Below are 23,030 nucleotides of genomic sequence, written 5' to 3'. Positions count from 1 at the left end.
AACCCTTCCCATAATTCAACACGGCATAGTTTCTTCATAAACAATATGGCACCTACAGTTGAGGTAAAATTTCATATTATTCCATTCTTATCATTCAGTTTCTATTAATTCCAGAGTTCGGGCATATTTGTGTTCTATTTCATGTAAAACGGTTGTTTGAGTTTCGAGTAAAAAGGTCCTGTTTAGTGAATATTAGAATTAGAGCTGTCATTTTCGACTCGCAATTAATTGATCCTGTTCTTCTGAAGTCGAAGACTCTCAGCAGAGTCTCTCTGTAAGCTTTTTGGACAGAATATGGCCGGACAGTTAAAAGGGATATTTTTTTACCGGTGTAGAAGTAGACTGAATAATCCGGCCTTTGATAGTAATTTAAAACTTTCCATTCACTAATATGCCATGTAGAGTCTGCAACCAGATACTGAATTAGTCTTTCTCTTAGTCAGTATGGCATGAGCCAGGCATTACCTGACTAAATTTCATTACAGGTATTACAAAATATTGAGTCCTGTGGCTGCGAACGTCAAAACTGCTTATCCGGACACGTAACCCTTTTAAAATTTCACGCTTATTTTTTTCGTTGGGTGACCTGATAATGTATTGCCATTCCTTAGAGATCTATACAGAGGTCTACCCACATGCTGTACTTGATAACAGAAGGTAAATTTCAGCTGTAACGTTATTTTATAAAATGAAAGTTGGGTTTTATCCAGAGACCGGTCTCCATTTCCAGATAAAGACTGAAGGGTTTAAGTTTCTTGAAAACATATCACATAACCTTACATCTATTGAGTAATTAGTTGCTCGGCCTAAGTGAGGGGATTTTAACAACTTTTAGCACAAAATTAAGCAATTTTATTCTCCAAAAAATAATCGAGATTGGCCCTTTAAGCTTCACACTTTGTAAGCTAATATATCTTCTTTTATCAACGAAAATGATGATAATTGAAAAAATATATTTGTAGAGTTCATCTCTAAAATCATACATGTTGGCTATTAGTATTATTTTAATGTTAGAAATTTGTTTGAGAATGTTATTAAGTTTTTTTATTTATTAATTTCAGGGAATGGATGAAAAAAATCAGAGTAACGTGATCTTATTTAACAGTTCTAAACGAGAAGTTTTTTCACTCAGTAATGGTTTTAAGACATTAAATAGAAAGTTAAGGTCAACTTGGAAGCTTGTGGCGTAAGTTTTATAATTCTTGTTTCATTTTACACTCAAATAAACTTCATTATCACAACTCATAAGTCCAATATTCTTGAAGACTAGATGCTGAAACAATGGTTCTGGGACTGTATTTTTGAAAACATTTTAGTTTAAGATTTTGTGACTAATGCCCATGACCTGAGAATTACCTGCTAATTTTTGTGGCAACATTTACATGTATATTTCCCCCAGTATTTTGAATGAACTTTCTGATTGATCATTACAAATTGAGGATCATTTTTTTAATTTAATTTTAGAAACAAAGATGAAATCACAGATGAAAAACTGTCTCAAGCTAGAGTTTTTGTCATTGCTGGACCCAGAGAAAAGTTTTCAGCTGCTGAGGTAATTTATTCTGTCTACTGATTTAATTCTAAACTAACTCAGTTATATGGGACAAGAAGAACAATCATGGGTTATTATACATAGACACAATGTTTAGATAATAACACTTTAATCCGGATATCATTTAATCTTGTGTATTTAACGCTAATTTCTTTCACATTCGTTTAATATCAAATCTTTGTTTAAAAATTCCTAAAAATCGTTTAAAATCACCAAAAATCACCTAATTTGTACTTGAGTCCAGTTTAAAGCTGACTGTTCAATTTTAATAATGAGTGTCCAATAACTTACAAGTGTTTAATTTCTCAATCACTGTTAAAAAAATAAACAACCCAATTGATTATTGATGTATACATGATTATATTTTGTAGTTTGATGCTATTAAGAAATATTTAGAGAATGGTGGTAGTGTTTTTATTATGATCGGAGAAGGTGGAGAGTCGAAATATAACACAAATATCAACTTTCTATTGGAAGAATTTGGCATTATGGTCAATTCAGGTTAGATATGTTTTTATTTGAGACAAAGACTTCTTTCCGTCACTGTAGTTTTTCTCATTAAAATGCTTCTATTTAAATCTGGATTAACTGGAATGAAATAGGGTTTTGCTAATGTCTTTACTGGGAGACATGGTGGCTAAGTTGGTAAGGCCCTGGCTTGCTAGCCTTGAGGTTGGGTGTTCCATCCCTTTATTGGCCTAGAAAATTCATCAGGATTTTCTGATGTGGTTTCTCCCTTGTCAGTGGTGCAGGGCATAAGGCCTGACAAGGACAACTGTCTAGTCGTTTGGATGGAACAAAAAAACGATGTCCCATGTATACATTGGCATGCACATAAAAGATCCCTTGGCAGTTGGAATTCGATATAAGAGTTGGCCATAGTGCTGCTGCCCGGGCAAAATTTCCCTCATAGCACACTGTATGGCGTATGCCCGTCTTCATTAGCCCAGTCGGAGCAGAACAGTAGGATGTCTTTACTGCATTTATCAAGCTACATGTACAGGCTATTTTGATTTCCAACAGTTTGTGGATATTTCAGTGTTGCCAATGGTATGCATGGGTGAACCTCTTTATTCATCCATCACATCCTAAATAACCTAGTTTGTTTGAATGAACATTAAACCCCATTTATCTCTCACTTTGCCTGCAGTCAGTAGTTTGGCAAAGGGAAACAACTCCACTAAAACACAAATTCTTTAGCTCAGTGTAGAATGAACATTGCAAGGAATACTGATGGAAGTAGGCGTGGCTTTATTTAAAACACTTTAATTTACTGGCTGTTGAATATTTCAGATGCTGTTGTTAGAACTTCATACTATAAATATTTTCATCCTAAAGAAGCTTTAATAGCTAACGGTGTTTTAAATAGGTAAGTGACTTTCTGGGGCGATTTTTTAAAACAGGATTGTAATGGCATCGTGGTTAGGACTCTACTTGGGTGAATCCAAAAGATTGAGTGGGAAAGAGATTTTTTTGGGGGGGGGGGCAAGTTTGTGATTATTTTATACACCTCAATCTACTTAGTGGAAGCAGTGCTCTCTGGAAAGCGGAGCCTCGAACCACTCTAATTACAAATTCATACTACTGTTTCATGTTCTTTTACGTGTCAGAAGTTGCGTGTTGTATTATAAGGTCTGTCATTGAGTCAAGTGGCGTGGTTTTGATTCCTCAGTTGTACTTGGCAAGGAGAAGGGTCGCCTGTCCAACCTCGTGGGTTTTCTCCACGTCCTCTGGTTTCCTCCCACTCTTAAAGACCCCCACATACAATGAATTATTGGAATAAAATTGAACCATATGTTAGTCCTGAAATGACTTAGTTTGTGTCGAGTGGACGTTTTTCGTAACCATCCGGAGGACTAGACACCGTTCTTTGTCAGGTCCATCATCCTGCACCAGACGAGAGAAAACCACACTGGAAAATCCTAAGGAACTTGACTCTCACCCTGATCGAACTCGAAACATCCTGGTAGTGAGCCAGTGGCTTACTCACTGAACCTCTGTGGCTGCCATTTTTTAATATGAACATATCACTAGATCATGATCAAATTTGCACAATGCCAAACCATGTGTATACAAAAAAAACCCCCATTACAACTCAATTTATATGGAATACAATCACTGGTTTATACAAATATAGCACGACGTTTCAACATGTACTCTCTTATCGTTATCAAGTACAAATGATAACGATAAGAGAATACTTGTTGAAATGTTGTGCTATATGTGTATAAACCAGTGATTGTATTCCATATAAATTGTGTTGTGTTTTTTAGTGTGCTCAATGACTAAATGCCACTCAAGGATTATATACGTGTGTATGCAGTTTTTGTCTCAAAAACTAGTTATGTTTAAAGATATTATAGAGCTGTCAAACAAAATGACGGTTAAGAATATTACAGAGGTGTCAAACTAAATTATGTTTAAATATGTTACAGGGCTATCAGTCAAGCGGCCGGAAAATCGTTTGCTATTGGAGCAGAAGAAGAAACAAATAATGCTCAGTAAGTTTTCTGCATATATTTACTTTTTTATTCAAAATTTTATCAATCCAATCCTGACTTAGTTTTTAATTATTCCAATCTAATTATACCATTCCTGACTCCATATCATGTTCGGTGTTAGAGATACCGCCGAATACATCCAGGTGAGTAACATTTACCCGTCACGGTAAGTTTAAATTGATTACAGATAACCAGAGTTCTCATTTCAGTAATATTTAACCAATCTTGACTGACTGGCCCTGGGAGCCACGGTGGCTAGGTGGTTAAGACGCTGGCTCGCTAGCCTGAAGGTCGGGTGTTCGATCCCTGCATTGGCCGAGAAAGTTCATCCCGATTTTCCGGCGTGGTTCCCCCTCGTCAGTGGTGCAGAACGGAGGGTCTGACAAGGACAGCTGTCTAGTCCTTTGGATGAAACGAAAAACCGAGGTCCCGTGTATACTTTAGAATGCACGTAAAAGATCCCTTGGCAGTTGGAGTTCGATATAAGAGTAGGCGATAGTGCCGTTGCCCGGGCAAAATTTCCCTCATAGCACACTGTATGGCATATGTCCGTCTTCATTAGCCAAATATAGGAGCAGAACAGTAGGACGTTAAACCCCATTTCATTTCATTTCCATTTCTGACTGGCCCTGAAATTGATCATCTTGAGAATTTAGCTGTCAGTCAAACAGTCAAATTATTTGCCATACAATTAGAATTTCAAAGAATACAACCTTAAAGGAACTAAATCTGTATTCTTTATCAACTAGAAATGGATACAAATAGGTCACAACGCATATAATAATGTAATATGGATGTATATATATGAGTTCTAATTTTACTGTAATTTTTAATCAGTTATGTTCGGCAAAATATGTGAAGAGTCCAAATTGAATGTTAGTCTTTGGCGTCCGGTTATTTCAGTCTACATCGGTACTATTCTCCTGTGGGATATGTTTAGCCTCGTTCATCGAGTCACTTCGTTACAAATGACACTCGAAAGCATTCCAGCATGTGATTCATGTTCTAATTTTAAAATGTTCATTTTGTCTTAAATATTGGATATCAGAACCCGATTTTTTAATGGTAAGGTAACAACATTAATGTTGATTTAAATTGACTAGTAAATGGTGTTTGCAATGTTGAAGACTGGAAGATATTGAGTTAGAGACTTGGCTACTTTAATACAAAATGAATACAATATATTTAGAGTTTTGATATGTAAAAAACTTTAAAATATACACAAAAATTGGGATAATGAAAGAAAATTTCATATTCTTTGAAAAAAATATCATGCTAATTGGAAGTGAACATAATATGGAAAAAAATTGACTGTTTGGTAAAATTTTGTAATGAAAGCCCTGCAGCTAAATTCCGAATATTCATTTTTAGAAGGGGGGGGGGGTTGGATGGCTGAATGGTTAGCGTGTGCGCGCTGTATCATAAAGTCTGTCATTGAGTCGACTGGCGTGGTTTCGAATCCCCGGTTGTACGTGACAAGGAGTAGGGTCGTCTGTCCAACCTCGTGGGTTTTCTCCGGGTCCTCCGGTTTCCTCCCACTGCTAAAGACCCCTATGCGCAAGCGAATTATTGAAATAAAATTAAACCATATGTTAGTCCCGAAATGACCTAGTTTGTGTCGAGTGGACGTTAAACCCCATTTCTCTCTCTCTCTCATTTTTAGAAGCGGTTATTTAATTGCTATGGATTTTGTTTTATATGGATGTTTTGTATTTTTTCAGGGCTTTATCTTTTTTATATCCGTATGGTGCAACAGTAAATGTTATAAAACCTGCGTTTGCCGTGTTATCAACTGGTAGTGTTTGTTTCCCGTTAAACCGACCTGTCTGTGCTTTACATTCTTCAAAGGTGCGGCAAATATTTTAAATCATGTTTACTGGGAGGCCAAGAAAATCGCAATCTGATTAAAATACAGATCTATTTTTCGTTTCGTTTTTTTATACTTTCGATGGTCTACACTACATGAAGATCAGACAAGTTGTACTGGAAAGTTGTGTCAGTGGTCGTACAAGCGGTCTTTGAGCTTTTGACATCAGGCATTGATAAATCAATCAGCGTTGACATTTGTAGTTGTTTACCCACAGTTCTGTGCATGGCATGCCAAGAAGTTGCTGTAACAGACCAATTCATTGGCTAATCCCTCATTTCAACAATATAACAACTCTTCCAGATCCTAGTGTAGTGAAGACAAGTAAAACGAAATTTGAAACTATAAAAAAATGAAACGAAACAGGATCTGTGTTTTAACCAGATTGAGAATATCGTTCATTTCTACTAGCTTGAAGGTCGCGTGTTCAATCCCTGCATTGGCTAAGAAAGTTCTTTGGGATTTTCCGACGTGGTTTCCCCTTGTCTGTGGTGCAGGAAGGAGGGCCTGACAAGGACAGCTGTCTAGTCGTATGGATGGGATGAAAAACCAAGGTTGTGTGTATACATTGGCGTGCACGTAAAGATACCTTGACACTGGAATTTGATATAAGAGTAGGCCATAGTGCCGCTGCCCGGGCAAAATTACCCCCATAGCACACTGTCATCATTATTCCGGTCGGAGTAAACAGTAGGACATTAAACCCCATTTCATTTCTAAGCTGGTCGGTCTTGGCCTTTATTATAAATGTCCGTCCAACCATGTGGGTTATATTTGAGTTTTCTGGTTTCATCCCACTGCTGAAAGATTCACATGTCCAAGAGAGATACTGAATTAAATTATAACCATATATTGACATTGTCGTGTTTGGTGGATGTAAAATCTTATCTGTGAAATAATATTTCTGAGAAAGTTCCTCAGGATATTTTGGATTGGTTTCCCCTTGTCAGTGGTCCAGGACGAAGGACCTAGCAAGGAACAACATCAAGTTTATCTGATGGGACAAAAAACCAAGGTCCCATGTACACATTGCTGTTCATATAAAAGAACCCTTGACAGTTGAAATACGAAAGAATAGTAGACTGTAGGGCCATTTACTGGGTAAAATTGCCCTCATAGTACACTGTGTATAGTATGCCTATCTTCATTAGTTCTGATGCAGCATTTCATTTCAATAGAATATTATAAAACGATATTTTAATTTTTTTTCCATATTTCATAATTTAATTTTTGGTATACATACACAAGTTTGTTAGCTATATGAACACTTCAAATGAAATGAGAAGTGGTATAAGATGTTCAAGAAGAGTAATTATATGTTACCTCATGAATATTAAATGAATATATTTAATGATTTATTGTTGTATTTATTTATATAGATGAATATAAAAGGAAGAGGTAAATTAGCTGTTGTAGGATCTGTTCACATGTTCCATGATCAGTATATAGATAAAGAAGAAAACAGTAAAGTTCTTGTGAGTTATCTTCCCTTATTTTATATAAAATTTACTCCGTTTAACTGTTCATTTGCCTATTTAGATTTCCAGTTTTTCGATAATATGTTTTTTTATTTTTATTGATAATCTTTTCTGTGATTATATATCTAATTGTGTCATGTTATTGCGTTTGTTATTGTAATTACTAAATGCCAATCAAAGAAGTGTATTTGTTTTGTCTATGTCTTGTTGTGTTGTTTTGTGGAATTAAAAGATTTTACAAGGCACCATAAATAGAAGTGTGTTTAAATATGTGAATCAAACATCAAAATCTGACAATATGTACTATTTACGTTATCTGAAGATTTCAAATTAAAATATTTAGCAGTTCGGAAATGAGCACTAGATTTGCAGCTTTAAGCGTAGCTCACAACCTGCCGTATATTTTTTAACATGCACAGATTGTAGGGTTTGGTAGCTCGCAGACCAGCCTAAAAAAACTGGGTGAAAATTCTGTATGTGCTGGCCCAAAAGCCTCTACAGCCGGTCTGTGATCTTCTATAGTGACGAACACATGCAAGCGACGCGTAAGTCTCACGCATGGGGTTACTAAAATGTCCCCCGTAGACTGCCCGTAGCCAGCTAGTCTTTACATATCTCATTTAAGGAAATTCATGAGTAACTTGATAATCATGTCAATCAGATACATGTACAACTTGGGTAGCTATCAAGGCACAGCATGGAATTTAGGGACCAACGGCCAATACTACGTTTACTTTTATTTCTTTAATAAAGTATCATAAACCATCAGATAGTTATACAGGACAAGGATAAAGATTTGCTAGAGTCTTTCACCTCCAATTTACAAAATTATGTCTGGGACTGCCGATTTCAGATATTCGTAATGGATAAAGTAGTTAATTCCAATAATATAGTATATAACCAAAGATAATTCATTTCTCAAAAGTTCTCTTTTCAGATTATAATTTTATTTTTTATTTTCATTTTTTTTTTTTGAAGGATGTTTTGATACAATATCTAACAACAGATGACATAAAATTAAATATTATAGATGCTGAAGATCCAGAAGTAAGTTGCTCTGTCAATTACATTTCATTTCACTTCCTTGAGCATCCGTTTCTGTTGTTATCTCTTTTGAGGGGCCATTTATGTTCTTACCTCCCTTGTGAGTAGTATTTGGGGTCCAGAACTTTTATATTACATTAAACTTGCCTTGTATAGTCCAGTATACCCAATATTGAGATAATGTGTCTTGTTTAAGGACACATGGATTTTTTTCATCCAGCCAGGATAAAACATACAACTCGCTAACTTGGGCATGACCATGGTCAATCCCTTATTGGTCCTACTTGCATTGATATAGCATGTCGCTGGTCCATCCCTCATTGGTCCTACTTGCATTGATTCAGCATGTCCCAGGTGCTACGATACGATTCGTATCACGATTCATAACCAGGTCAATATTTACCAAGAAAACAACAGGATAAAGGAATAATTGATATTTTTAGTCAAGCCAATGTTGAAGAAATAAAACTGTTTTTATATCACGATATAGATGTTTATCAAAATAAGGACCAAGACAATTAAAGAGTGTTTGTGTACATATGAATAATGTGTGATGTGGATAATTAAGAGTGACGGGTTATTTACTGAAGTGACAAAAAAACATCAAAAAGAATCATGAAAAAATCGCTTCAACATCTCGCGATTAAATACTTGAATCGTGAGAAGCTGAATCGTGATACATCAATTCAACAATATATCACGCCAGCACTAGTTGACAGTTCATCTTAGCTATGTAAATACTGAACAGACCACAGCTGTCTAGTCATTCGGATGGTATGAAAAACCAAGGTCCCGTGTACACATTGGCGTGCACATAAAAGATCCCTTGACAGTTGGAATTCGATATAAGAGTAGGCCATAGTGTGGATGTCCGGGCAAAATTTCCCTCATAGCACACTGTATGGCGTATGCCCGTCTTCATTAGCCCAGTTCGGAGCAAAACAGTAGGATGTTAAACCACATTTCATTTCATTTCATTTACTAAACAGACCCTCCAATGGATAAATATTAATCTTTGTAATGTTTTTGTTTTAGATTTCCGATTACAATCAACTCCCTGACACGGCCAGATTATCAGATGAGCTAAAAACATGTTTACAAGAAAGTGACGACATACCACGTGATATAACAACACTGTTTGATCACTCATTATTTAAACTAGATACAAGTATTGTACCTAAAGCTATCGAGTAAGTTTGACAACTTCTTATTTAAACTCAGGTGACTCAGTGAGTGAGGTGCTGGCTCACTAACAAGGAGGGGGAGTTGGATGGGCAAATGGTTAGCATGAGCTCGTTGTATCATAAGTCTGCCATTGAGTCAGCTGGTGTGGTTTTTATCCCCGGATGTACGTGGCAAGGAATAGCGTCGCCTGTCCAACCTCATGGGTTTTCTCGAAGTCTGTTGGTTTCCTCCCACGGCTAAAGACCCCTACGTGCAAGCGCATTATTGAAATAAAATTGAACCATATGTTAGTCCCAAAATAACCTAGTTTGTGTTGAGTGGACTTTAAACCCCATCTCTCTCTCTCTCTCTCTCTCTCTCTCTCTCTCTTTCTAACAAGAAGGTCCCGGATTTGATCCCTGTTCTGGCCGAGAAAGTTCTCAGATTTTGCAGCATGGTTTACCCCTTTTCAGTAGTGTGAACAGAGATACTGGCAAGGAACAGCATCTATATCATCCTGCATGCACATAAAATAACTCTTGACAGTTGGTGTTCAATGACTCTTCAGGCATTATTCCCCCCTCATTGCCCTTTTGACGTTAAACCCTATTTCATTCATCCTTGTACGGAGACACATTACTGCCCTATTGTTTTATGAAGTAAATGTTGTATTTTTTCAGTGCCTATGAACAGTTACGATGTAAACATGAAGGTCTAACGTTGATAACACCACAGTTTGAGACACCATTACCACCATTACAACCTGCGGTACGTAGTAATATATCATAACTAGAAGTTCACACAAAAATACTATGAAAACTCATAGTTTAGGCCGTGTTGAATTGATTCCTTGTTTCTCCTCGCCCGCGCGCTTAGGTCGAGGACCCCGAAAATCGTGCGCTTACGTTTTTAACACAAAAAAAAATATTCAAAAAATTACGTTAATAACATCTAAATAAAATTCTACCAAACATCAGAAGTCAATTCTCGTTGTTTATTCCTGATACGAACTAAATAAGTAAGTGCAGGGGGCCGCACTACACGCAAAACAAAAATCTACAAGATAAACCTGCGGACAAGACAGAAAATAGGCATTGCACCGAATAAACACATATCAAATCAAGTGAATGGATCCGGTTGATAATACACATGTAGGGGCCCGCATACTATGGAATAAGTTACACTGTATATGATTGGATGAATTCCGCAAAATGGCGCGTGTAGCAGTCATTTCGGCTAATGAGAAAGCATATTATAAACTGTAAGACAATCGCTAATATTCAACCGCGAACCTGAATAATCAATTTTCCATTGGCTAAAATTATAACACGTCATTATTATTCAAGTATTACCCAATCATATCTTGTGTAATAAATAACGCACGCCTTACAAAATGGTGAGCTATGCCGGGATATAGGTAAATTCGCGTACCGGTCGGCCTAATTTATTGATGTTCAAGGAAATAATAGTGGCCCCGTTCGCTCGTTTGTGGAGTTTAACGAACCAACGAACAAACGGGACCACTATTATTTCCTTGAACATCAATAAATAAATTAGGCCGACCGGTACGCGAATTTACTTATCTCGACTCGACTTTGGTGGTTATTCCCAGCACTTTCACGTTCGATGATATTATCGAAACCATCTATAACTCAACAAGCGAATCAAATATCGTCTAACTGGAATGTTTCCATTGTATTTTAACACAAGAATACGGAAAATTTATATCAAAATATGGTTATTTCATTTTTTAAAAAGTTAAACAAGAAGCCGCTTGTTACCAAATTTTAGTTTGTTATTAAATTTATTTAATTAAATATTATCTGTGTTTTTATTCTAACCAATAATATAACTAGATTATTTATAATATTATTAAAAATGGTACACAACCCTCAGACTATATAGGTATTATGCCAGACCACTTTGTGTTTTGAAACCCACTTTGTGTTGTGTTTACCGCACTACCGCACATGATTGCCTGAGTGGTGGCAGGAGAAACAAGGAATCAATTCAACACGGCCTTACTTTGCACATTTGTGGTGGGGGGGAGGGGCGTTCCTTCATACGGTCTGTCATTGGGTCAAGTGACGTGGTTTCTATTCCCCGCTTGTACATGACAAGGAGTAGAGTTGTCTGTCCAACCTCCTGGGTTTTCTCCAGGTTCTCCAGTTCCCTCTGACTGCTAAAGACCCCTACGTGCTCACAAATTATTGAAATAAAATTGAACCATATGTTAGTCCTGAAAAGACCTAGTTTGTGTAAAGTGGGGTTAAAACCTCTCTCTCTCTCTCTCTCTCTCTCTCTGGCCCGGATTGACATAATGACAATTCACTGTTAATATGGACATCCACTAACTGTGTCCCTATGACCTGGACCCATATAATGGAAATTTGCTTTTAGGTTGATATGAAAACAAGCTTACTGTGTCCATTGCTATCCGAGATAGTCTAAAATTAGGATGTGTGCCTTGGTCGACAGGTTCCATGGAAAGTTTATGTAGTGAGTGAAATGGAAGGTTTAATGATAGGCATAAACTATAACTATCCTGGCAAATTCTCCATACATTTAGCTATGATAAATAAAAAATACCATATTATTTTATTCTGATTTATTTCTTCAACAGACGTTTCCACCGAACTTCAGAGAATTGCCCCCACCACCGTTAGAACTGTTTGATCTCGACGACCAGTTCTCATCAGAGAAGGCCAGAATAGCACAGATAACTAACAAATGTAAGATATATCTTTTCAAATTTCTGATCATCATTTGGGGAATTTTTTTATCCCCTGCTACATTATTGTGAAAGTTGAATCTCTAAAACGAATAGCAGTCCACAAATGGTTCCATTCCATTCAGATATGAGGAATTAAACATTTTGCAACATCTTGGGCATCTAATTCATGTTACTGGTGTTAATTATAACCATTTTATTCCTTGTGACATTACATCAAAACACCATGATTCACATTACATTCTAAACATACATGTAAATGAATCACATTGCATCATCAACATGGACTATTCATATCATAAATACAAATGATTCACATTACATCATAAACTCGAATGATTCACATTACATTATAAACACAAATAATTCACATTACATTATAAACCTGAATGATTTAAATTACATCATAAAAATGGATAAATACACCATTTATTTCAATTGAATCCATTGTATAAGACTAGATGATATTAAAGATACATTATGGGAGATAAGATAAAGAGATGTCAGTTCTCACTATAATAGTTAAAAAATAAATAGTGTAAAGGTAATTTGCTTAAAATTTCAGTCAAATTGATCCACTATGAGCCAAGAAAGAAGCGGGTGAAATTTTTGCATGGTCTCGATCATCATTACTAAAATCATTAATATAAACAGCATAGTCTCGATTATCCACTTTTTTTGATTTAATTATCAATGGCCGTTAGCGGCATATAGGAATATAATCCAGCCAACATCGAAGGCTAGCCTTGACATCGAGAGTTTATTATGGCCTGGATAAGTTAATTAATGTCTAATTGATAATTTAGATAACATTTCAGGCCTAAAGAAAGACTTATGAATGTTTGAAGTTTTGACGATCATAGCATAGTCTCAATTGCCATTGCTACGATGATAAACAGTGGGGCTGATGGTGTAATCCATTTAATATCCAATCCATCTGTTGGTCTAGAGAGTTGTCTAAATTATAATCAGAAAAAAGACCTTCAGTAGGCATATTTAGCTCTTACATAATGCATCTTTAATTAATCGAATGTTAAATAATCAATCTTGGATTGATATTACGATATGAGAAATATCAATATTTCCAACATTCTTTTAAGGCATTTAATTAAGTACAGTGTAAAAGAATTGATCTATTCCACAAATACATCAACTTAATCAACTGAATCAATTCACAAGTTTATAGATCATATTAAGTGTCCTCAAGATGGATATAACATATAGTGGGGAGCTCAACTGGTGAGCTCTTCAAAAATAATGTTTATAGCTACAAGTCATCAGGGGGTCTCTTCGAGTCATCTGGATGTCTATATATGTAGTGATATTTCAACGGGGGGTCTCTTGTCTTTATCATGCTTTGCAAATAATTGTGTCATGTTGCTTCCAATAGAGTAGAATCAATGTGGGCATTTTTTATATGAGTTAGAGTTGAATCAATGTGGGCATTTTTAATTTTACTATATTTGAAGCAATGTGGACATTTTTAATATGAATAAATTCTAATTATTTCAGGTACTGATGATGATCTAGAATATTATACAAGGGAATGTGGGGATATTCTTGGTGTGATGCAGAATCTGCCACCAGATAATCGTGATGCTAAACACGTCCTAGAATACGTCTTATCACAAGTTGTGGAATTCAAAAAATTAAATCAGGTATTTTAGACTTTATTAGTTGTATTAAAGTTGTGGGCTTTATTGAAGAAAACGTAACTGAAATACTCGAAGAATACAGCCTTTTCATTGAGTTTGATTTTAGTGCTCATGCAGGGAGCCACGGTAGCTAAGTGTGTAAGATTGTTGACTTGCTAGCTTGGAGGTCATGGTTTCCCCTTGTCAGTGGTGCAGGATGCAGAGCCTGACACAATTACAGCTGGGACCAAAACAAAACGTGGTCACATGTACATATTGGTGTGCACATAAAAGATTCCCTGATATAAGAGTAGGTCGTAGCGTTGCTGTCAAGCAAAATTTCTCTCATAGCACACTGTATGGTGTATGCACATCTTCATTAGCCTGGTTGGAGCCGAGAAATCAAACGTAAAAATTCATTACAAATGATTTATAATTTTTCTTAACTACTTTTATTCTTAAGGATGATCTTTTATAAGGGTTTGTAAGTTTAAAACCTTTTTTTTACCTTTATTTAAATTACCCCCTTTTTTCAGATATTATTTTAAGGTGATGGTCTCCATTTTGCTTTGGTTATTCGATAGAATTCAGTTTTTCCATAAATATTTTTGCCGGCGTATATTTATTCTAATGCTTCTGCCGTTAGTAAAGTAATTTTTGATACAGTAGCCACCCTGATTTTTCTTCAACCTTAATAAGCAATCCCAACCATTTTTGACCCGAAGTTATCCTCCCGACAGATCAGCCACCCTAATTTTTCTTCAACCATAATAAGCAATCCCAACCATTTTTGACCTGAGTTATCCTCCCAGCAGATTCTATTGTTAGAGTGTGTCAGAAATTCATGAATAATTCCTTATAAAACAAGCTTTTGGTGGTGTCCGCCCTTTCTGGGTTAGGGTTAGATGCCACATTATTGGAATTCCTGATAAATGAATGGTGCTGGGATAAATGACCTCCCTAACCTTTCCTGACAATAGACTGACTCTTTCAAGTCTTCTGATTAGTTTATTTGTTTCAATGGTTTTTAATAAATGAACAGAATATACACCGAGAACCACTCTATTCTGAGTGATATTTTAACTAGGTTGGAGCAGAGAAATAGACCATTTTTTTTTCCAATGATTTTTAGTAATTGATCAGAATATACACTGGATTCTGTTACCAAGGCCCGTCTTCATTAGCTCAGTTCGGAGCAAAACAGTAGGACGTTAAACTCCATTTCATTTCATTTCTATTACTGAGTGGGGTTTGGATGGCCGAATTGGTTAGCACATGCTGTATCATAAGGTCTGTCATTGAGTCAACTGGCGTGGTTTTGAAATAAAATTGAACCATATGTTAGTCCCAAAATGACCTAGTTTGTGTTGAGTGGACTTTAAACCCCATCTCTCCTCGCTCTCTCTCTCATTACAACCCTGTTTTAAAAAATCTCCCCAGAAAACCACTTGCCTATTTAAAACACGTTTAGGATGAAAATATAGTATGAAGACGCCTACTGCTAAAGACCCCTACACGCAAGCGAATTAATGAAATAAAATTGAACCATGTGTTAGTCCGGAAATGACCTAGTTTGTGTCTAGTGGAGTTAAACCCCATATCTCTCTCTCTCTCTCTCTCTCTCTCTCTCTCTCTCTGAGTGACATTTTGAATAGGTTAACCAAGGACCCTGGTCTTTATCAAGCAACATCATTCATGGTATTCTATATTATACACCTGTGAAGATCACTGTGTAAACTGTACCAATTTAATTTAGTAATTGAACTGGAAATACACAGAACATAACTGTTAATTGCTCAATTATGTTAGATTAAACACAATATTTATTCAATAAACTGAATCAAATTGAACGACATGCAAAGTTCTCTCTAAAAATAAAAAGTAAATAAATTTTATGTTATCAATTAACAATGGACAATGGTGGACAGTGAATTACGAACATACATACATTTCTTGGGGCAGAGTGTGCTTGATATATGAAACATTATGGTAATTAATCTGCCACCAAATAATAATTTATTTCCTTTTATGGGAGCCACGGTGGCTGGTTGGTTAAGATGCTGGCTCGCTAGCCTGGAGGTCAGATGTTCGATCCCTGCATTGGCTGAGAAAGTTCATCAGGATTTTCCGACTTGGTTTCCCCTTGTCAGTGGTGCAGAACGGAAGACCTGACAAGGACAGCTGTCTAGTCCTTCGGATGAGACGAAAAACCGAGGTCCCGTGTATATATTGGAATGCACGTGAAAGATCCCCTGGCAGTTGGAATTCGATATAAGAGTAGGCGATAGTGCCGCTGCCCGGGCAAAATTTCCCTCATAGCACACTGTATGGCGTATGCCCGTCTTCATTAGCCCAGTATAGGAGCAGAACAGTAGGACGTTAAACCCCATTTCATTTCATTTCCTTTTATTTATTTATTTTTTATAAAAGTGCCTATTACCAGTAATATGAATACTGCTCGATGGGGTTGGTTACATTTTGTTTCCATGATAAAGTTTTTGGTATATCTCAGAAACCATTCAAGATATCTTTATGAAACTTTAATTTGTACACACGTTGTGAAATGTGAACTTTGTCCAATTGAATAATTTTTATCCCACTCAGAACGAAATTAAGGGGGAGGTTTATTGAAATGGGTTCTGTCCTTCCATCATGGTCGTGTTTATTTTCTGGAGCTTATATCAGGAACCACTCCAGATATCTTATGAAACTGTACCCATATCAACCAATCATAGTTCTTAGTATGTGCCTTTGCTAATTAGAAATTTTACATTTTAATAACTTTTGAATTATTTATGGAAATTTTTTTTAACTTACTTTTTGTGTAAAAGGAGGGAGTTGGATGGGCGTTTTTGTGTAAAAGGAGGGCGTTGGTTGGGCGTTTTTGTGTAAAAGGAGGGCGTTGGTTGGGCATTTTTGTGTAAAAGGAGGGTGTTAGATGACTGAGTCAACTTGTTTCCTCTTAATTATGAACAAGACCTGTTTGTTTAGGAGGTTATGCTATAGTCTTACTGTAATTAATCCTTTTTGTTTAGTTAGTATAAGCTTAATTAGCTTAATTCTGATTTTATTCTTTAAAGATACTGGTGATGGATTTTAATTTATTTTTATTACAGATCTGAGATTGTATTAATCGAATAACACACTATTTATGGATAATAATTACTATGGTTTATTTCACTGCGATATTTCAACTAGATTTCACAAGTCATTATCAAGCATATAACACTTGTGAAATCTTGTTGAAATGTCTTTGTAAAATAAATCAGAGTAATTGTTATACATAAATAGTGTGTTATTCGATTATGTTCCAATTACTAAATGTCATTCAAAGAATAGATTGTATTATTATTAATGTATTTTGTATAATCATAAATATTATTTAGAACACGATATGCCACACATAACTTAAAAAATATTTGTTGTTGAAGTTTACTAAAAGGAATAGAAGCTTATTGACCCTAATCAGGGACGTATCCAGGAATTTGAACGGCGGGAGGTCCATGGTCAGGCAGAATTTCCTGCGAATTTGATAAATGGAGCTTTTTGAGATAATGTTCTCATTTAGCTGCATAAAAACATGTAAAGTATTACGGTGGAGTCAACCAAAACGGTGTTATTTCCATGAATGTAGGAGAGAAAAAATCGTCGCATTTCAAACACATAATTCTCAATACTTAAATATATCAGATTCGTCAGTCCGCCAGAAGAGCACCAGTGGGGTGTGGGTAAGGGACTCCCTGCCCCCCCCCCTCTTCTCTGGATACATGCCTGCTATTGTTATACTACATGAATAAAAAAATATATGCAATCTATATGTTTATTTTTTGTGGCAGGGGTTGGGGCAATATTGGATACCTCTAGTCAAAGAGTACCTCCATTAAGCAAGCATTTTTAAATTTCCCTTGGGTGCTTGCTTAAAGATGGGTTCCCGCGTACAAACTGGGTGATTTAATGGTATATATGGACCAAAAACATATTCAAACTAATTAATTTGTCATAATTATGCTTCAAATCCTTCTCAAACATTGTAATTGCGAAGGAATGCCCTGCTATTAAAATTTGATCAAACCAGGTCATGTTTACGTCACGTCTTGGGAGTCAGAGGAGAAATCATTGCATACATAAGACGATGTTGTCTTTAATCGCTTACTATTTATTACAAATATCGAATCCTAATTAAATTCTCGGATTATCCACTACCCGCGTCTTTTTCCGTCATTTTTATCTCAGAAAGTATTGTACGTCCAACTTTCATAAAGTTTATTAACTTGTACATCAAGCGCTCAATGTTCGCTTGTGACCTTTGACATCGTGCGTGCAGAAGGTCATAATCGTCGGGCTGTTGATTAGGGGAACCCTTACATTTTTGTCCTGTATACACTCCATAAGTGTTTTTCGGGGAATCCAGTATTTTTCTAGTAAGATTGGATATCTCTACTTTCCATATATACCAAAATTGCCATACTTTTATTGGAAATAACCACCCGATAAATACTTTTCTGGGAACCCATCTTTAATACAAGTTCTACTGTATCAGATTCGTCGGTTCGCCAGAAGAGCACCAGTGGGGTGTGGGTAAGGGACTCCCTGCCCCCCCCCCTTGTCTGGATACATGCCTGTTATTTTCTGAAACTGACAATGACTTCTGGTGACCTAAATTTGACCTCTTGATATTTTAATAAGTTGTTGAGCTTATCTGTTTGGACAACTTAGCTGCTGGCCATATTTTTTCGTTGCCAAGCAACCTATGTTTAACACAAAAAAAAAATCTCATAAAGAACTTGTTTTATTATAAAAAGAGGATTTTGTCTAGACGTAAACAAAACTTACCAGTACATGTAATAAAAAAAATCTCATTAAAACACAGACCCTGTTTTGTTTTATTATGTAGGATTGTAATCGATTGTAAGGAAACTAAAATAGGAAAACTTGACTTATAAAGAACCGAACTTTGTTATAAAAAGATTGTTTATCTGATCAAATTAACTATTTAATGATTTTTAAAAAGCTGTTCTTCAGAAGTTCTACAGGATTGAATATTTGTTTGCTTTTTAAATCTTCTGAAAAAATCTTAGGAATCAGATCATGTCAACAGCCCCACCCAGTTTTAAAGGGCGACGACCTGTCCAGACAAACTGGGAAAATTTATTTTCAAGCTTTTTTTAATTACGTCACTGCCATTATTTAGCACACTTACAATGTAGTAGCAACAGTTCCAGGTAATGCATTGGCTAAGACATTAACAGCAGAATCAGTGGTTTACACTCTGATAACAAAGGGTTTTGAATGGCCGAATAGTTTAACGTCTGCATGTTAGATCATAAGGTCTGTCATTGAGTAAAGTGGTTTGGTTTCGCTTCTCCGTAGGTCTGTCCAACCTCATGGGTTTTCTCCTTCCACAGCTAAAGACCACTACGCGTAAGTGAATTATTGAATCAAAATTGAACCATATGTTAGTAGAGAAATGGCCAGGTTTGTGTCGAGTGGACATTAAACCCCAACTCCAAATATGAACTAATTTGTCTTCAGTGGCCACAAAGACTCACTTTCGTATCCCCACAAATTATTATCTGATGGACTTAAAAATTATATGTAATGTTTTTGTGCATGAGATAAAGCCTTCAAAAAATTTTATAATTAATTACAGAATTATTGCCCTTGATCATGCTGAAAAAACTTGTGAGTGCTTTAGAGGCTAAAGTTATCATGTGGATGTGAAATACACATTGTGAAAGATGAATATCTAATAGGGAGAAATGGGGGTTTATTTAACGTCCACTGGACACAAACTAGGTCATTTCGGGACCAGCATATGGTTCAATTTTATTTCATTAATTCGCTTGTGCATAGGAGTCTTTTTCAGTGGAAGGAAATGGGGGGACTCGGAGAAAACACACAAGATTAGACAGGGGACCCTGTACTCCTTGTCACGTACGATCGGGGAATAGAAACCACGCCATGTGAAACACACATGTTAACCATTTGCCCCCCTCCCCCCAATATCTAATGGGAATTTCAGTCTAAAAATGGTCCAGTTCCAATCAGATTGAATATTTGCGACAACAATATGTTTTCATAAGTACAATTCATTTGTTCGTAAATGAACAGTATCCACTTTTCAACTTTACAGTGTAAGCGCCGTATATGTCAGGGATTTGAATGGCGTAATCTATCTTTATACTATGTTATATAATGCCAAACAGGATGTCATGCTAACCTTTTAAAAAGAATAATAAATATGCATATTGAAATATGATTTAGATATCGTCATTTGTTCATAAATGATCAGTATCAAATTCAAAGTGGTAGCACCGTAATTGTAAGTAATTTCATCTGGAGAATCTGTCTTTGTATAATGTCAATCGGGAAGTCAGACTAGTGATCAAAGAGGAGATCTACGTATTAAAATTATGTTTTAGAATTGATTATATTATTAAATGAATCGTGATCTTTCATTAATAACCTATTCCAGTGTATGTCTATCATATTTGTCTGTAATTTATTGATTTTTGTCTTTTATTTTCAGGGTCCTGATTTTGAAACAATGCAGTATAATAACAGTGTACCAGAATCTTATGCTTAAACAATGAAATCATTTCTTCAATGTAGCATAGACTGATTTGGGTGGGGATAAAAGAAAACATACCATTTGGTGTTTCATTTACTCCTGCTACTTAATTTGCTGAATATGATATCATTAGTAACTGATGGTGTCATTAGTAATTGATGATATCATTAGTAACTGATGGTGTTGTCATTAGTAACTGATGGTGTTGTCATTAGTAACTGATGGTGTTGTCATTAGTAACGGATGGTGTTGTCATTAGTAACTGATGATGATGTCATTAGTAATTAGTAACTGATGGTGATGTCATTAGTAACTGATGATAATGTTGTTAGTAACTGATGGTGATGTCATTAGTAACTGATGATGATGACATTAGTAATTAGTAACTAATGGTGATGTCATTAGTAACTGATGATGATGTCATTAGTAACTGATGATGATGTCATTAGTAACTGATGATGATGTCATTAGTAACTGACGTTGTTGTCAATAATATTAACTTATGATTAAGCCTGGAAATAATGATCTTAGTTTTTGAAGACAAAATGTACCGAACATGTAATAATGAAATTAATAAAAAAAACATAGAAGATGACCAACTCCAGAGTGTGACCAGTTTGAATTTATGCCAGCCAATGTCTGTGACAAGTGCCTTATTTCCAGGCCACTTATCATGATGTGATACATGATTTCAGAGATAAGTTTCTTTAAAACAAATATCACATGATTATATAGCTGATTATGGCATTTTTTCATTGTTAGTCGTAGACAATTGGTGGTGCCATTATTAACTGGTGATGATGTCATGATTAATTGATGATGATTTCATGATTAACTGATGATGATGTCGTGATTAACTGATGATGTCATTATTAGCTTATGATGATGTCGTTATCAACTGATGATGTCATTAACTATTGATATGATTAGTCCCAGATGGTATCACAGATCAATGATGATGCCATTTTCAACTGATGATGATGTCTTAAACTAAATTAATGATGATGCCATTATTCAATGATATATCATTATTAACTGATGATGATGACATTATGACTAACTAATGATAATGCCATTATCCAATGATGATATCATTATTCAATGATGATGATGTCATTATTAACTGACAATGATGTCGTAATTAACTAATGATTATGCCATAACTGATGATAATTTATCAAAATAGGAAAGTGATTCTGGTTTTTGTTAACCTTGCTGTACATTTTTGTATTTTGCATAATCATATCAAATATTCGTTGTTCAATGAAACATAATTGTTTGTTACCGAAGCCGTCCTATTTATTGTAGAATTTATGATTACCATGTATATAGAAAATGTTTTTGTGACACTAACGGTTTAAAATTTCTCAAAGTCAAACTAGTTAACAGTCTTTATAATTCATTTCGAGACATGTTTTACATTTGATAGAGATTTTGTGTCAATCGTCTCTGTAACCCGGGTATCATATCATCTTGTATATTTAGCACTAATTCCTTTCACATTCATTCAATATCAAATCTTTGTTTAAAAATTCCTAAAAATCTTTTAAAATCACCAAAAATCATCTAATTTGTACTTGTTTCCAGTTTAAAGCCGACTGATTAATTTTGATAATGAGTCTCCAATTTACAAGTGTTTAATTTTTCAATTACTTTTAGAAAATAAACAACCCAATTGATTATTGATGTATAATGATTAATTTTTGAACAGTGGTCAGGAAATTAAGTACTTGTAAATTGGACACTCTTTATCAAAATTAATCAGTCACACACTATTAAATTTTCAAATTAATTGTTAATTGGGTTGAATCAAGAAAGGGCTGATTTGAATAAAAGGCTGAAAATATTGCAGTCTCCAATCAAACCAGTGGACAGTATACTAGATTGTATCGACACATTAACACACAATTGATTATTTCTCAACATTAGCTTTAATTATGGAAGTAAACTTTTGAAGTTGTCAAACATCAAAATACAGCAACACATAAAATGCCATGAAATTAATAATTAACAAAAAATAATTTTAACTCTGATCAGTTGAGAAAGTTACATTGTTTGCTACAGGTCACCAGGCAAAAGGATTTGACTTCTTGCATCCTTCACCAAACTGATTCATTGTTTGAAAATCGACAGAAAATGTTTGTCTTTCATATATTTATGTATTTGCAATTTTTTTTTTCTTTGTATTAATGTTTGTGAAAAGTGTTAAGAATTAAATGGAATGCTACATCTTATCTATTTTTAGAATTGTAAATAAAGTCTGTTTATTTATCATTAAATCACAAAGGGTTGATTAAATATTCACGTACCAAAAGTAATTACCATGGTTTATTAAAGTGACAATAACACTCTTGCTGGCTTGACAGCTCCAGAAAATAAAAAAATAGCCTTATTCTAAGTACTATATGTTTAGTGTCCTACCTGTTGTGTAAATTATCCATTAAATCCTATTTTACTTGTCCAGAGGGTTCAAAAATATTTTTAAATC

General features: G+C 35.2%; 1 protein-coding gene across 3 annotated transcripts; it reads left to right on the top strand.

Moving 5' to 3' along the window:
- Positions 1–25: 25 nt before the first annotated feature.
- Positions 26–22,776, top strand: LOC126819515 (intraflagellar transport protein 52 homolog). Of its 3 annotated transcripts, none has more exons than XM_050547642.2 (15): positions 26–63; positions 1,062–1,186; positions 1,465–1,552; positions 1,924–2,053; positions 2,846–2,921; positions 3,988–4,053; positions 5,775–5,901; positions 7,300–7,395; positions 8,377–8,445; positions 9,478–9,632; positions 10,287–10,374; positions 12,230–12,338; positions 13,850–13,995; positions 14,435–14,451; positions 20,501–22,776. In XM_050547642.2, exons 1-14 carry the CDS (start codon positions 46–48, stop codon positions 14,447–14,449), a joined length of 1,308 nt encoding a protein of 435 aa, XP_050403599.1. In that variant the 5' UTR covers positions 26–45; the 3' UTR covers positions 14,450–14,451; positions 20,501–22,776. The 3 variants fall into 3 exon arrangements, with proteins under 3 accessions (XP_050403599.1, XP_050403598.1, XP_050403597.1); XM_050547641.2 differs by having other exon boundaries at positions 14,435–14,455; XM_050547640.2 differs by lacking the exon at positions 14,435–14,451.
- The last annotated feature ends 254 nt before the right edge of the window (positions 22,777–23,030 follow it).

Source organism: Patella vulgata, chromosome 4 (genome assembly GCF_932274485.2).
Source record: "Patella vulgata chromosome 4, xgPatVulg1.2, whole genome shotgun sequence".
NCBI classification, from domain to species: domain Eukaryota; kingdom Metazoa; phylum Mollusca; class Gastropoda; family Patellidae; genus Patella; species Patella vulgata.
The sequence above is the reverse complement of the archived record's forward strand: the minus strand, read 5'-3'. Positions and strand labels throughout refer to the sequence as shown.

Excerpts from the sequence above, each read along its gene's own strand:
- LOC126819515 (XM_050547640.2), top strand. Across the intron at positions 1,553-1,923 it reads AAAAGTTTTCAGCTGCTGAG|TTTGATGCTATTAAGAAATA; the intron begins GTAATTTATTCT and ends TATATTTTGTAG. Across the intron at positions 10,375-12,229 it reads TACCACCATTACAACCTGCG|ACGTTTCCACCGAACTTCAG; the intron begins GTACGTAGTAAT and ends TTTCTTCAACAG.